This window comes from Clytia hemisphaerica, unplaced genomic scaffold (genome assembly GCF_902728285.1).
Source record: "Clytia hemisphaerica strain Z4C2 unplaced genomic scaffold, Clytia hemisphaerica genome assembly, whole genome shotgun sequence".
In the NCBI taxonomy this organism is placed as follows: domain Eukaryota; kingdom Metazoa; phylum Cnidaria; class Hydrozoa; order Leptothecata; family Clytiidae; genus Clytia; species Clytia hemisphaerica.
In genome coordinates this window covers 1,691,629-1,706,278 of record NW_027104471.1, presented here as the reverse complement: position 1 = coordinate 1,706,278, position 14,650 = coordinate 1,691,629, and the positions used below count along the sequence as shown (strand labels likewise).

General features: G+C 36.2%; 3 protein-coding genes across 3 annotated transcripts; all 3 read right to left on the bottom strand.

The window, feature by feature from the left end:
• Window positions 1-1,412: 1,412 nt before the first annotated feature.
• Window positions 1,413-3,956, bottom strand: LOC136821189 (kelch-like protein 20). Its single transcript, XM_067077419.1, has 3 exons — window positions 3,582-3,956; window positions 2,580-2,729; window positions 1,413-2,265 (listed from the first exon to the last, which is right to left on the bottom strand). The coding sequence occupies exons 1-3, from the start codon at window positions 3,913-3,915 to the stop codon at window positions 1,814-1,816; spliced, it is 936 nt and encodes a 311-aa protein (XP_066933520.1). The 5' UTR covers window positions 3,916-3,956; the 3' UTR covers window positions 1,413-1,813.
• Window positions 3,957-6,449: 2,493 nt separating this feature from the next.
• On the bottom strand, window positions 6,450-10,600 carry LOC136821246 (kelch-like protein 38). Its single transcript, XM_067077476.1, has 4 exons — window positions 10,388-10,600; window positions 8,982-9,352; window positions 8,508-8,624; window positions 6,450-7,861 (listed from the first exon to the last, which is right to left on the bottom strand). The coding sequence occupies exons 2-4, from the start codon at window positions 9,307-9,309 to the stop codon at window positions 7,422-7,424; spliced, it is 885 nt and encodes a 294-aa protein (XP_066933577.1). The 5' UTR covers window positions 9,310-9,352; window positions 10,388-10,600; the 3' UTR covers window positions 6,450-7,421.
• A 610-nt stretch (window positions 10,601-11,210) lies between these two features.
• LOC136821275 (kelch-like protein 36) lies at window positions 11,211-14,594 on the bottom strand. The gene is made up of 4 exons (XM_067077503.1): window positions 14,238-14,594; window positions 13,412-13,471; window positions 13,080-13,154; window positions 11,211-12,338 (listed from the first exon to the last, which is right to left on the bottom strand). Exons 1-4 carry the CDS (start codon window positions 14,557-14,559, stop codon window positions 11,881-11,883), a joined length of 915 nt encoding a protein of 304 aa, XP_066933604.1. The 5' UTR covers window positions 14,560-14,594; the 3' UTR covers window positions 11,211-11,880.
• Between the last annotated feature and the right edge of the window lie 56 nt (window positions 14,595-14,650).

Here is a 14,650-nt window from a genome sequence, read left to right as displayed (position 1 = left end):
GTTCCGGCGATTTTTAAGGAGTTCCGGATTCAAAGGATGATTTTTTTGGAAATCAAACGATGCTAAGTTTTGGGCATCATCATAAAGAACACTTTTCTGTAAAGAAACAATTAAATAAGTTGAAAAAATGTGACGGAAATGTGAAAAAACGACGATTTCCGGCACATTTCCGGTTCTACAGACCGGAAAAAATTTTTTTTCGGCAAACGGTTTTCGACACCTTTTCGGCAGTACTAATGTGCATCTATGTGCAAAAAATCGCAAAAAACTAATGATAAAATCTCGAGAAAATCTCAAAAAACCGCTTTTTTCGGGATATTTCCGGTTCTACCGGCCGGAAAAAATTTTTTTTCGAAAATCGGGCTCCGTCACATTCGAGGGTTTATAGTAATGCACCTTTGTGCAAAAAATCAGAAAAATTGAATGAGCCAATCTCGAGAAAAGTTGGTAACTAACGAACGAACGAACGAACTAACTAACTAACTAACTAACGAACACGGGTTAATTTATAGGACCTCCACCCCACCGGGGTAGGTCCAAAAAATTGTTATTTAACCTTTCCGCCCCGAAAGACGTATCTGATACGTTTTTAAGGTGACCTTTATATTTGGTTGGATTACGCCCCAACCGTCAGAGGTACGGTAAAACCGATTAAAAAATCGGAATCAGCGTGAAATTTCCGATAAGAAACAATCGGGGTTTGTTTTGGTATGACGCAACATTTTTCAAAAATAGAAATGGTAGACCAAGCTATGTTGCGTGATTTTGTGAAACTGGAGGAGGCAGAAAGTTAGCTGTGAAAGTAAGGGTTTATAAAAGTGTTTTAGAGTTTTATTTGGCTTTTCAAAAGTATGGAATTGTATCACCTAACTATAAAGGAACCTTCTAAAGAAAAAAGTAAGTGTTTTTATCAATTTTTCAGTTCTCTAAAATTTTTTGAAGTTTTCGCGACATTGTTTTTTCATATACCTTTTGTCTGGCTTCATAAGTATTGTCCAAAATTGTTTGAAGTACTCAGTTAAACATATTTAGAAAGGGGAAAGGTAGGGCTTTCCAAAAATATAAGGGTTTTTTTCTGAAGTTAATTTTTCAAAAAGTTATAACGGTTATCGTGAAAATTGCATTTTCATCAAAAAACGTTGCGCGCAGACGGGCTGAAGATATAAAAATGTTGCGCGCTGGAAAGGTTAAGACTGGAGAATTAGACATCTTCACTAGATTTATTCTAAATATGCGTAAGTCATTTTTCTAACAGAATGACCTGAAAAAGCCGGCGTTTAACCCCTCTCTGTTACTAAAAACAGAAACGGTACGGTACTGAAAATCCGCGTATCGAGAATAAATATTCATTCGATACAGAAACACTCATCTAAAGCTATTAGCCTGGTTTTAAAAATATGTTACTCCATAAAAAAGCTTCATAAGATATATTTCAAAAACAATGATATTCTGTATTTTTTCGAATCAGCCAAAATCAACGCAAGAAAACATTGTAAGTAACCACGCCCGTGAGAATTAACCCAATATAAATATAAATGGTGAAAAGAAAAGACTTATGTGTATTTATAAAATTATGAATTATGATAACACGATGTAGAAAACTTCAATCTACTGTAGAGGTTTTATAGGTTTAGCAAAAGTTTAATGAATTAGCGAAAGTACGCCCTTATGAAATCAAACGTTCGAATTTGTAAACGCGAAACCGAATGTTTGCTTCCTTAATTGCGGAAGTTACGTAAGTTAATCAAACCGAAAGGTCTTTAATGTATGTGACTTTCATCGTTGCTCTATATAAGGCACAAGTCTTCGAACGTTATTGATCAGGAAAAGAATCGAGAACTTCAGTATTGGTTCCAAAATGACGCATATAAGCTGCGATGTTGAATGCTTCAGCTTTGATATCTTGCTCTTCAGAAAATACCTTTGGCTTCATTCTTTTCAATAAATTACCTAACAAAAGTCCTTTCAACTCCATTTGTAGTACGAACGAAAGATTTGGTCTGCACCCACATGCATTGGATAACTCTTCCCAGCTTTGTAAATTCTTTTCCAGGAATTCCATACAATTGTTTTTCACACCCTCAGTATTTGGGTTCGTATTTTCAGCTGCTTCCAATAAGTCGAAAGCATGATCAATTGACTGTATGTGCTGACTTTGTAAATAGACTTGGCTCTTTATCTTTTGTTGAATGTCTTCGATGAAGTATTCTTCTGACAATTTGTATAGCTTTTGAAAATGATTCAAAATGTTCGTCCTATCTGAATCTAAAAAAAAACATTAAGCCTTCGAGTATCTTCCTACAGAAGGCCGCACTCACATCAAGTTTTTTGTAAGAATAAACTATAAAAGAAAATAAGGGATCGATTGCAAAAATGTCACGAACAAGCTAAGACCATTTTAAGGTTTTGCAGATTCTAAAACACAAAATTACCCATATGAAAAGAAAATGGACAAAAATACTCAGAAAATGGAACATTTTTAGGCTTCAGACTCAAAATGTGAAGAATATCTGAAGACTTCAAAACCTTTGGACGTTCTTATTAAAAAATCTCTAAAATGACCCTGCAAATGGTCTTACCGTCTTTGAAAAATCGTTGACCGCATTTTTCACAGGTGTCAGTATTACAAATATTCAATCTGTTAACTCCTTCCGGAAGTATTTTTCGTTGAAGCTTGAGCTTGTAGTCAGCCTCTACGCAACTTTCACAGAGTAGATTTATTTTTGGTTCTAAATAAAAGTCAAGAAGTAGAAGTAGAAGAATAATTACAGTATCCCTTTGAGGCAAAAGGCTCCAACGGCTCAGTCAGTATTTTCAGCACAATATAGTTCCAAACAAAACGGTTCCGAAACAGTGTGTGTGGACGCTCAAATTTCAAAGCGTCAAAAAAGAAGACGCTACAAAGCAAACGGATAGAAACAGTTACGCCCAATGAAGTATAATGTAGTATTTGACGCCAATAAATCCTACCAAAGTTGCGCGGCCCAGCGCGGCCCGCCTAGTTTTTACATAAATGCCAGATTGAAACTAAAATTTACTGCTAAATTTCGAAAGAAATATCACTTCAAAACAAAGGAATCGCTAGATTCAATCCGTCGTCAAAAATACGGCGCATATTTCTAGGCTTCACTTTTTCTTGCCTGAGAAAGGTTAAAGATTCGCTTAGCCCTTCATGCTTATACTTCATTGGTTACGCTTCGCTGTTTTCACCAGAACGGAACTACTCTGTTTTCTTGCTCCAATACGTTCTGAGACCAATACGAATAATTCCTATCCGTAACATAAACATACCGAAACGATGGTATACCGTAACGTCTAAACATGGTCGCATGGGATAATTCCAGACAAAGAGATGTGCAGTGCATCCACAGATACCGTCGAAAAAAGCACCCAATCTTGACGAATATAGGCCTCTTTGAAAATTCCGATTTCTTTACAAGGCTTATCTATTTCTCTGAACCCGTCTGATCTAGGTTGCAGATAGATTGTGACAATTGAAACTAGTTATTTCTACGATAAACAATCCCAATCCAAACTCAATGCTTGGAAAAAAAATGAAAGACACAAACGAATCCTCTTACCAACTCTGCATTGTACAGGATAAATGATTCTCAGCATGTGTTCAATCAAATCATATTCTTTATCTTTCAAAACAACTCTCTTCGTTTGAGCTTCTTCAAAATCGCCATTAAACATCTTCTCGAAGACTGGAGAAGCCAGTGATAAAACTGTAGTATGAATGTGAATTTCTTTGTCCTCCACAACTAGAACACCATCACTACCTTTCCAAGGTGTAACAAACATATTTTCATCTTCATCATTATTATTTTGTTTTGATGTTTTATCAGCGGGTTGTTGCTCGTTGTCCAAGCCACTTTGTTGACTTGTTCGTTTTTTCGATCTAAGTGACATCATGTGTTAGTTTGTTTTAATTCTTTTTTCAATTTCCTTTTGTTCTGTTAAAAAAAAATACATTTGTTGAAATATTGATTGTATTTTTCATCTTTTAATTTGGGATAGAACTTATTGAAAATGAAACAAGACAGTTTATTGAGTACTCTCGGGTACCTAATAGCCGGGGGGTGGAATAAGCGGGCGGAGGGTTGGAATAAGAATGTCCTGGGTGGAAAATTTCCGGAAAATTATTTAGCAGGGGGGGACGGCTATTAGGTACCCGAGAGTAAGTGATGAAGCCATGAATACAGGGCGACAAACAAAAAGTGAGAATACGAACCAAAATGAGAAAGCAGAAACCCTCAAAATTACTTTAATGTGACAAGACAAAGGAAACTACAGCATTTATAGTAGGGGGAATTTGTTAAATCATCGTGCGAATTTTTTAGTCAAAGCACTTGTTATACATTTTTGGAAAGGTAAGGGGTAGGGGAATCAAATTTTGGGTGCCAATTTTTTTTCGGACACTTTGGTGTGATTTTCGGACAAACATGATGAAAATTTAGCTTGAGAAAATAGAGTCCTGTTGTATATTTTTGAAAAGCTCTCAAAAAATTAAGATTAGAGATATATTGTGAGTATAGGTGATTTCTGTACCTAACTCGAGATATTGAGCTTATTTAAAAAGCGCAAAAACGGGACAAATTGTCCATCGTAAAAACCCATGTAAAGAATTCGGTTGGCTCGCTGCAACTGTGTGCAGGCCAAGAGGCTGGTTGTGAAGTAGCTATCCACGCGATTAAGGATGTATTTGACCATGAAGCCGTCCTTCTCATTGACGCAAGGAACGTCTTTAATTCCATAAATCGTAAGGTGTTCGTGCACAACTGCGGCATCATCTGCCCAGCCATCACACAGTACGTAGAAAATAGCTACATCAAACCATCACAGCTGGCGTCGAAATTTCCTCTAACGAGGTCACGACGGTGATCCAATCGCAATGGCTGTGTATGCAATTGCAGCTATGCTACTTCTTCTGATGGTGCTGGGGATCACCGACAACCTGCGCCAGGAATACAAACGAAATCTGGAGCCTATTCAGATGACTTTCGGCCGCAGGGTCTATTCAAAACCTAGTGAAATGGTGGGATGCCTTGTATCGTCTTGGACCCAAATTTGGATACCATCCTCAACCAAGCAAGTGTTGGCTAATTGTGAAACCAAAACAGCTCACAATTGCCCAACAAGCCTTCTCGTCGACACAAATCAACATCATGACAGAAGGGAAACGCCACCTCGGTGCAGTCATCGGCTCAACAACCTTCCAAGATAAATATGTCGCAGAAAAAATTGACAGCATGTGTAACGAACTACTTCTTCTCGCAGAGATCGGCAGAATAGAACCGCATATGCTGCGTATGCTGGCTTCACCTGTCGGTTTCGTCATAAGCTAACTTTCATTATGAGGACGATACCAGACATTTCCAAACACATGAGAAGAATCGATCAGATTATCCTTCACTATCAATCACAGGTGGAATTCATCTCAACGACGTAAAGAGAAGCTAATATCTTTACCTACCAAATATGGTGGACTTGCTATCACGATCTTCGAAGAGCAATGTGTGATCGAGTACGCCAACTCTCGACGAATTACGTCACACCTTAGTGACGCAATAAAGTCGTAAACCCGTGAATACACTGATGATCCCAATCAAACCAAGAAGAAGTCGACAATTCGAAAACTAAAGATCGACAAAGTCAACGATGACCCTTGAGCCTCTTCTCAACGAACAACAAAGGAAATTGCTGTTGTTGAACCAAGAAATACCGCTTCATCGTGGTTGTCAACGCTACCATTTGAGAGTTCGCCATTCTCGCTAGACCACGGTCTGCGCTCCGACAAAACAAGCTGAGAAACTTTCTCGCGAGAACATTGAAAGAAGTTTGCCATGACGTACAGATCGAGCCACCCCTCCAATCGTTGATGCGAGTCGAAAACCTCCCAAAGTCATCAGTGAAATCAGACGGAGCTCGTTTAGACGTTTCAGCAAGAGATTTCTGGATGACAGGCCAAAAAGCTTTTCTTGATATAAGGGTTTTTAGTCCACTCGCTAAAAGGAATGTCTCCTTAGAACCTCAAAACCTGAGGAATGTCTCCTTAGAACCTGCTACAACACGGTTCACTAACGCCAATGGTGTTCTCCGCAACTGGTGGTGACGGTCGAGAATGTGGTGAATCCATTCGATGGCTTGTCTCGATGATCTCAGAGAAGAGACACTCTTCGCACTCTGAGACAATGTCTTGGTTAACAAGAAAAATTAATTTTTCCATCATACAATCTGTCCACTTGTGTTTTCGGGGTTCGCTTTTTTTTTTTTAATATGTATCATGACCACGACCTAGCTAACTGTGGGTTATATCTTTCAGACTTGTCAATATATGTCCATTTCTTCCTTCAGTCTGTGCCACAATTAATTTAAATGGCGTGAGCTGCTAGGCAATTCGATCTACCTAGCCAGGGTATAGTATGCAGTGCTGACGAGTCCCAATAATGCTGCTCTGTTACCCAAATCTCCTAAAAGAAGATACTTGGCATATATATGTCCTAATAAGAATCCAACTATATGTTACCCTCCAAACGATTTGGAGTACATTAAAAACGAGACTGGTCTTGGTGCGATCGTGCTCGTGCCGCTTTCCGACTGTTTAATTGTGCATGTAAAAGTTGAAAAAAGCGGCCAGAAGACCGCACAGTACCGTATGGTCCGTGCGTACAAAACGCCGACTAAAGCAGACGATGGTGCGGTCCCCGCCGTTTGTTTATATTTTTTTCGGTTGCCGTAAGAATTTCAGCCTCGAGTTCAAGCAAGCAAAACAACAACTTGTTTCTAGACACACAAAAAGAACTTGCGATGTTCGATGTTCGATGCTCACATGTGAATTCTTGAGTTCAACTTTGTTTATTTTGCTGAACGTTATAAAATCGGCGAACAGTCATGTAAAAAACCCTTCCGTAAAATGTATGCTGTTTGTTATGATTTCTCGTTTGCCGGCAAACGTTTCGAACGGCAAAATGTCCGCACCATGACCGCACTTATTCAAATGGTGCTCTTTAGTGACCGATAGAGTGCGTTTGAATGGATTTTTAGAAAAGATTTTTGGATGATTTCTGGCCGATACAAAGGTATCATTTTACCGCACGGTAAATCGTTTCGCCGCTTTTTTGCCGCACATTTTATCGATCTGTCCGCACCAAGACCGGTCTCATTTTTAATGTACTCCAAATCGCTTGGGGGTCACATATTCTGCCACCCATATTTCCTGAGTGAATATAGTTGGATTCTTATTTCTTCACATTATATCTTAAAAAAAAAATCTAGAAAGAGCCTATCAAAAAAATCATGAAGACAATCTTTGGATAAAGAAACATAAGATGACCTATATCTTTTTTTAAAAAGCTTCAGTCTTTCAGCATCCAATGGTTACTTATCAACTCTTCGGTGTCCTTGAAACAAATTTTCCATCAGTACTTAAATGAGTGCATATACAGTAGATCTTGCACGAATAATTGAGCTTCGGTCTTATATTTTTGATCAGCTGTTTTATCATACAAATTTCTGAGAGCTTCGTCCAAAGCTAATGCTTTCAAATGCAATTGATATCTTAAAGAGATATTCCTTCCATTCAATAATGATTTGATTTCTTTGAGGTCGTTTGGTAAATGACCTGAAAGAAATTCTATAACTCGATCTTTTACTTCAGTTTCTTCGGTATGTTTTTCATCATCCAGGTTCAATACTTCAAAGGTTTCAAGCAGGTCAAGTGCATGGGAAACGCTCATGATAAAATAACATTGTTGTGAGTATTGAGATAAAATTCTTTCTTTTAAGGCATCCATCATGTACTCTTTTGCCAATGGATATATCTTCTGTAAATGTTTCAGATTTTGCTGCCTTTGTACATCTACAAAAAAGTACGGTACGATTTACTCTCGTTAATTCAATTGTCAAGGGACAGAATCTTCATGCATTAGATGACGATTCGAATTACAGAGAGTATTTCATACCAGTTAACACCTGTACGGACCGACGTTTAAGTCCGAATTCCGAGAAAGATTAGAATTAGAAAAGCTCGACTGTACGAACTCAAAGTTCACCGCTGGACTGAACTAGAGAGTGAAATGCATCTTCTTCCTATTATGTTCTGTCAAAGACAAATCAAATTACTAATATAGAGGGGTAAGAAAAACATCTTTCCGAGGGAAATTTGCTTTGAACAAAAAAAAAACACAATAAAAGTACAATCAAGTATTCACACTGAGCTTTATAGACGCCCTGGAGGAAGTTTGTTAATCCCAGCAAAGCGAAATATTTGTTCAGAGTTTTTTTTATAAAAGTGGTACCCTAAAATGGTAGCACTACTAAATAGAGTTGTGAATGCATCGAGAGCGCTAGATCTGCTTTGCCTTAAATACTTTTGAAAATGTAGCACTGTTTGGGTTTGACGTTACATCTTTAACACTGCAATGGCTTCTTTGCGGAAAAGAACTCCGATCAAATATGGCGGATGTAACTTTCTCCAGGGTCTGTAAAAGTCAGTGGGTATTTACCATCTTGATCGAAGAACTCGTTACATTTCACACATCTTCGCGATGGAAATGGTTTAAAAGCAGTGACTGATCTGTCAATCGATGAACATTCGCAACAAATTTGAGCAGTTTTTGCTTCTAAAAGTCGAAAGAAATCAAAACATTAGCCTCTAAAACTTATACGGCAAGGAAAATGAAATCGTCTGAGTTAGGGAAGCATTTGTAGAGGTTGTAGATGTTTCCCTTTAACCCCTTAAGACAAGGCGAAATAAAAACGATACATTCAATGTACACTCTTGTTTGTAAAAAAGGCTATGGGAGTTGGAATTGTATGGATGATCATATGATCATGTTTATCAGAAAATCTCCACCGTAAAATACTAATGTTTTTGCTCAATTTAAGGAGACATCCGCATCAGACCTAAACCCAGATTGAATGAGTAGCTGTATGTAGCCCAATTTGCTTCCATTGAAATATCTCGTATTGGTACTCACCTAAACTATTTTCCATAGGATATATAGAGCTCAACAGTGATTCAATCACTTCGTATGATTTTCCCTCAAGATTTACTCTCTTAGTTTGAGATTCAACAAAGTCTCCATTAAACATTTTATCAAAGACAGCTGAAGCCATAGACAAGATATTGGTGTGTACGTGAAGCTCTTTCTCTTCTACAATTAAAACCGCGTCGCTGTTTTGCCAGGGTTTCGAGAAGGGTGCATCAGGGTCAAAGTTGTTGGAAATTTTAGCTTGTGGTTCATTTTCGACATCTGATTCTGATGGTTGTGCTCTTCGCTTTGATGCTTGTCCTGTGTTTTCCATTCTTACAATGTTGTTATTTAACTTTAACTTTGTTTATTTTATTCTACAATGTCAATATAATTATATGATTCTAGATGAATGCAGTAATCTTTGAGATAAGCTAGAGCCTATTCCCATTTGAGAAAGTGTATGTTTTGTATTGTACCGGGACATAAGGGTACTGTACCGGGACATAAGTCAGCGGAATTATCATAAAGTCATTTTAAATGAACATAGAAATGTATAATTTTCAACAAAGGTAAAAAATTAAATTTCAAATCTTCCCTAAAAATTTCATTTGTCTTTGTTTGATAGAAATGTGTACGTCAAAAATCGAAAAATAGGCGCGTTTTTTTTTTGACACACCCGGTATTGTATTTTATTGTCCTCAACGAGGCAAATATAGTGGGTTCTAATCAGTGGGTTAAATAACTCCCCCCCCCCCTACAAGATACGTCAATGAAAAAATAGGAAGATGCTCAAAGGGAAACTCTAAGGTTTAAACATCCACCTGTATATCCCCAAATATTTTGAAATGTTTTTAATGAACCACGGGACTTTATTCTCCCAAATCACCCTTCAAACCATGTTATTACTAGTACGTATAGCATCTCTTTCAGGTACTGTTCGTCTTCGCTATTAGTTACAAAATCATTAGAAAATATTTCTTTTTAGACCAGGCTGTCTAATGCTTATTCTGTGTCTATTAAGAAATCACCAGTGTATTGTGTGTTTGGATCGTAGTTTGAAAATTCAATGTCGTGAATAATAGTAATCAGATTCTGATCGAGTTTAAAAGACGTGTTGTCTCTTGTCGGGAGTGTCAATCATCTCGCTATATCAGTACTGGTAAAGATGATTGTAACAGAGTCATTTTTCAAGGCTTGTAAGAACGGTAGAATATCATGTGTATTATACATGCTAACTGAGAAATTTGAAACAGTTATAATTTGAAAATATTATAAGATATTTTCTATATTTTGAAGTCGAAAAAATTTCGCAACGAAATGCTTAGAGTTTTGATAGTAGGAAAGTAACCTTAAAACTGAAAATCAATAGCCAGACATTTTCAATTTGACTGCATTAACTAAATGCTTACCTGTCAATTGTCCTGTAACGAGTCTTCCAAACATTTAATTCTATATCATACCAATCTGATCTACTCTTTCTCATTCTTAAAGTGAGAACAATCTGTTTGTCTTGTGACCATATTGGAAGTTTATCGTGGCTTGGAGCATTGGCTACGTTTCAAGGGATTCTTCTACCAACTTCTCTGTTAAACCATTTTATCATTTTCATTTCATTTTTAATTTTCTCTAAAAAAGGGAATATATCGGTGAAATACATTAATGTTTGGTATATTATACGCAGCTACTGTATGTAAGCTACCTCCCCTTGGAAGATCACCACTGACGATCTAACTAAAATATTTGTCCTCAACTTTGTGCAAATTTCATTAGTGTTACGATAAGTGCAACAGTAAAGTGAAAGGACTAAAGGTATGAGAAAATTGTTCCTTATTGAGTTATGAGTTATTCGTATATACAGAGTATTTCGATGCGCATGGCTGTTGAAGTTCATACTGCAAATAACTGACAAACGAAAACAAAAGCGAACCGTTTTTTTCTGTTTTTTTTTAGGTTGAGTACAATTGTAAGATGATTGGTCAGTGGTGAGCACTAAATGCAGTACACGGTTTTTTTTATCGAAAAATTTATACATCATTGCCTTTGGATGTTGTTTAACTTTTTGTGTTTCAAGCCTAAAAATGTTCTTAACAATAACATGTTCTTATTTTCACTATTTTCGAGTATTTTCGAGTATTATTGAGTATTTTTGTCCATTTTCCCAAGAAATCGGTTGTTTCCCAAAAAGCCTTAAAATGTTCTTAACTTGTTCTTAATAATTTAGCCATCGAAGCCTGATGTTCTTATATAGTTTGCTCTTGTAAAAAACGTCTATAGAAAGCATCCATGTCCATTAAAATAAAGAAATATTGTTGATAAAAACTAAAAAGTACATACAGGATAAAATTTCGTTTCAAAAAGCATATCACCGGACACTCTGTACAGAGGGGCAGGGGGTAAACAAGGCTGGATGTTTATCAAAGTCAAGAATTCTTTAAAGGAGCGGGGGGTTGGGAAGAAAGGAAAATGTATAAGTGACGTGGCGGGGACTACTGTAAAATATGTAAAATGGGTAAGAAATAAAAATAAAAACTGAAATATACATCTAAATCGTTTTAAGCTGTACATATCCTTCAAAAATGATAATGTCTTTTTTTAGAGCCAATGAAATCACTCATAATGAGTACCTTCGGTGAAAATACTCAATGTCTTTTTACAACATATTTTAATACTTCTTCAATGAACTTGGATAAATCGTGGCTTGCCACTTTACCATCCTAAGCTTGTACCATGTATACCAATGATGATCCTCGAGAAATAGATTAAATAAAGCCAATTGTAGTGATCTTGCTGTCGTATAGTGCATAAACCAATCATAAACGTGGTTCTCAGTATTTCAGCTGGAATTAGATTTCAGATTGTTAATGACGACTGTAAAAATTCCAAGTAAGTCTTTTAAATTTATTCAGGTGGGTGAAGAAAAAGCAGTGTTCAAAAACGTGCCATCGATTTCTTTCGCAGCATCAAAGTTCAACAACGATCCAGCAATTTCCAAACACTCTTCAACGGCACAATTCTCCTTATTGTTTTGAGGTTTCAACATTTTGACCAAATTCTTTAAAACCATACCTTTCAATCGCATTCTTGTGTTTAATGAATAATTCATGCCAGTCGAATACCTTCTTAGTAATGACATGGAATTTAATGTTTTACGTAGGTACCCAAAACATGCTTCTTTAACAGTATTCAATTCGAGAACTTCAGCAGTTTCAAGTAAAAAGAATGCTTGAGAAATGCCCTGAATATTTTTACTTAGGCGAGTGATTTCTTCTATTATTTTGTCAGTGATAGTATCCATAAAGAATTCTTCAGAAAGTTGATACAGCTTTTGTAAATGTTCCATCACTAGTTTTTCATGATGATCTAAAATAAAAAGAAACAGCGTTGATATTGGTTTAAGCAGCCCGTGAGCACTTTAAAGACTAGACTGGATATGTCAATTATCTAACAAGGAGACTTCAGTTAAGTTTTAGATTGCCCAATAAAGCAGACATACACATTACCACATATAAGGATGGCCTATCTAGGTTTTCGCTAATTGCTTCCACAGAACCCATGATAAGAAAAAGAAAGAGTTCAATTTGGGAATTATTGGACTATAAAACACATGTCAAGGATGTACTTGATTTGCAGTATATGTTCTTGTATTTTTGTTAATATCCGGTTATTTGCGGTATACAACGTTAAGTACCGTCCTTTTTTATATTATAAGCAACCCTAATTTTCAGCTCAAGGTTGGATTTGCTCCGGGTTGGATTTTCCAGATTTTAACCAAATAGTTGCTTATGGATTTTGAGCCAAAAGAGCATAGCAACTTGAAATTTTTTGACTTTTTAAATCATTTTATGTCTAAAATACCTCAAATTTTGTATCTAAATTTAAAATCACAATTTAATGCCAAATAATGCCGAAATGATAAAATTGTTTTTTAGGTATTTTTTGGTTGATTTCCCAGTTTATGCTCAGTTTCAGGGCTAGGTTGCAAGCTGCTTATTTTTTCACCATTCTCAGAGCTGGTTCCTTAAAATCTCGGTTACTAAGTGAAAAAAAGAAGTGAAATCTAAGAAATCCGGAACAACGGTCATTCTTGAATTTAAAAGTCACCTCTCTTAATGAATTTCACGCCGCACTCTTGACATTCAATGCTGTTTGATTCTGTTGGCATTATGTAGTGACCTTCTACAAAAATGAAAAATAATATATAAAGTTAAACGAAGAAATTCAATAATAAACTAAAAGTACTTCAGTTGCTGCCATATTGTTGGTGTGCTATCCGTTTTGAATAGTTATGTCTATTTTGTCTCCCAAATAGACGTAAATGTAAAAGCGTAATGCAAGAAAAAAATACTGTCCAATTTCCTACCATTTTATAACCTCCGCTCTCCCCCAAAGCTATTTAGAGAATATAGAAATTAAGTTTGATTTACAATAAATACCTCCAGGTGATGGAGTTCCAGCATGAAACATACAGACATTACAAAGCAATGATTTTGGACCTAAAATGACACATACAAAAAAGTATCAAACAAATGAAAGTATGTGTGAAGTGTGAAGGTTTCGATCGACCTCGTCCCCGTGTATCCCAGGCTTTATTTACGTTTTACGTTACGCCAGAGAATATTATCTAGCGCTATCAGTAAGAATCAAAAAGCTGAAAACCGAGGTTGGGTTTCGATCATAAACTTGCACCGCAATTGACTGAGGTGTTTGAAACCGAAGTACTTCCAGAAAGGGCGTTACAGAATAATATAGACTCTCTACCTTCACTAACCTACACTACCTTCTCTCTCAAACCAGCAGATGATCGAAGTATTGATTAACGAATGTCTAATGAGCTAGTAAAATCTCAAGTCGCTGTACACGTTTTTTATAAGAACAAACTATATAAGAATATAAGGCTTCGATGGCAAAAATGTTAAGAACAAGCTTAGCTGAGGACTCTAAAACAGCCAATTTCTTAGGAAAATGAGCAAAAATACATAAAAATGCGGGAAATAAGAACATGTTAGGAACCTTTTTAAACTTCAAACTCAAAAAGTTAAGAACATCCGAAGGCTTCAAAAATTTTAGATGTTCTAATAAAAAAACGTGTAGAACGATAACCTCGGCATACAAAGCATAACCTCGTAACATATAAAGATAATTCAACACGTTAATATAAAATAATTAAGCATCATTGTAAGTGTAAATGCTTGAAAGTTGGTTAGCTCTTAAACCACTAGATACTACAAAAAGTTTAATCAAAAGATTTTCGATTCTTACTTAGACCACATTTGACAGGATAGATCAACCTCAGCATATGTTCTACCAAATCATAACTCTTTTCTTCCAAAGTCACTCTTCTCGTTTCAGCTTCCTTGAAGTTTCCGTTGAACATTTTTTCAAAATATTTGGAAGCGATTGATAATATTGAAGTATGGACATGTAGTTCTTGGTTTTCTACTATTAAGACTGCATCACTGTTTTGCCATTGTTCTTTGAACATTGCGTCTCCATCTGTACTTGATGTTCTGGAATGTTTGGCTGGTGTAACATCTTCAAAACTATTTTTAGAGGGAAGTAACTTTCTTTTGGCTTTACCCATCTAAAGATAAAGAAATTTTTAGTGATGTTAAAGAGCAGGGAATAGAAAAAAACAAATCGAAAAAAAATACTATTGAATTTAGTTTCAAAAT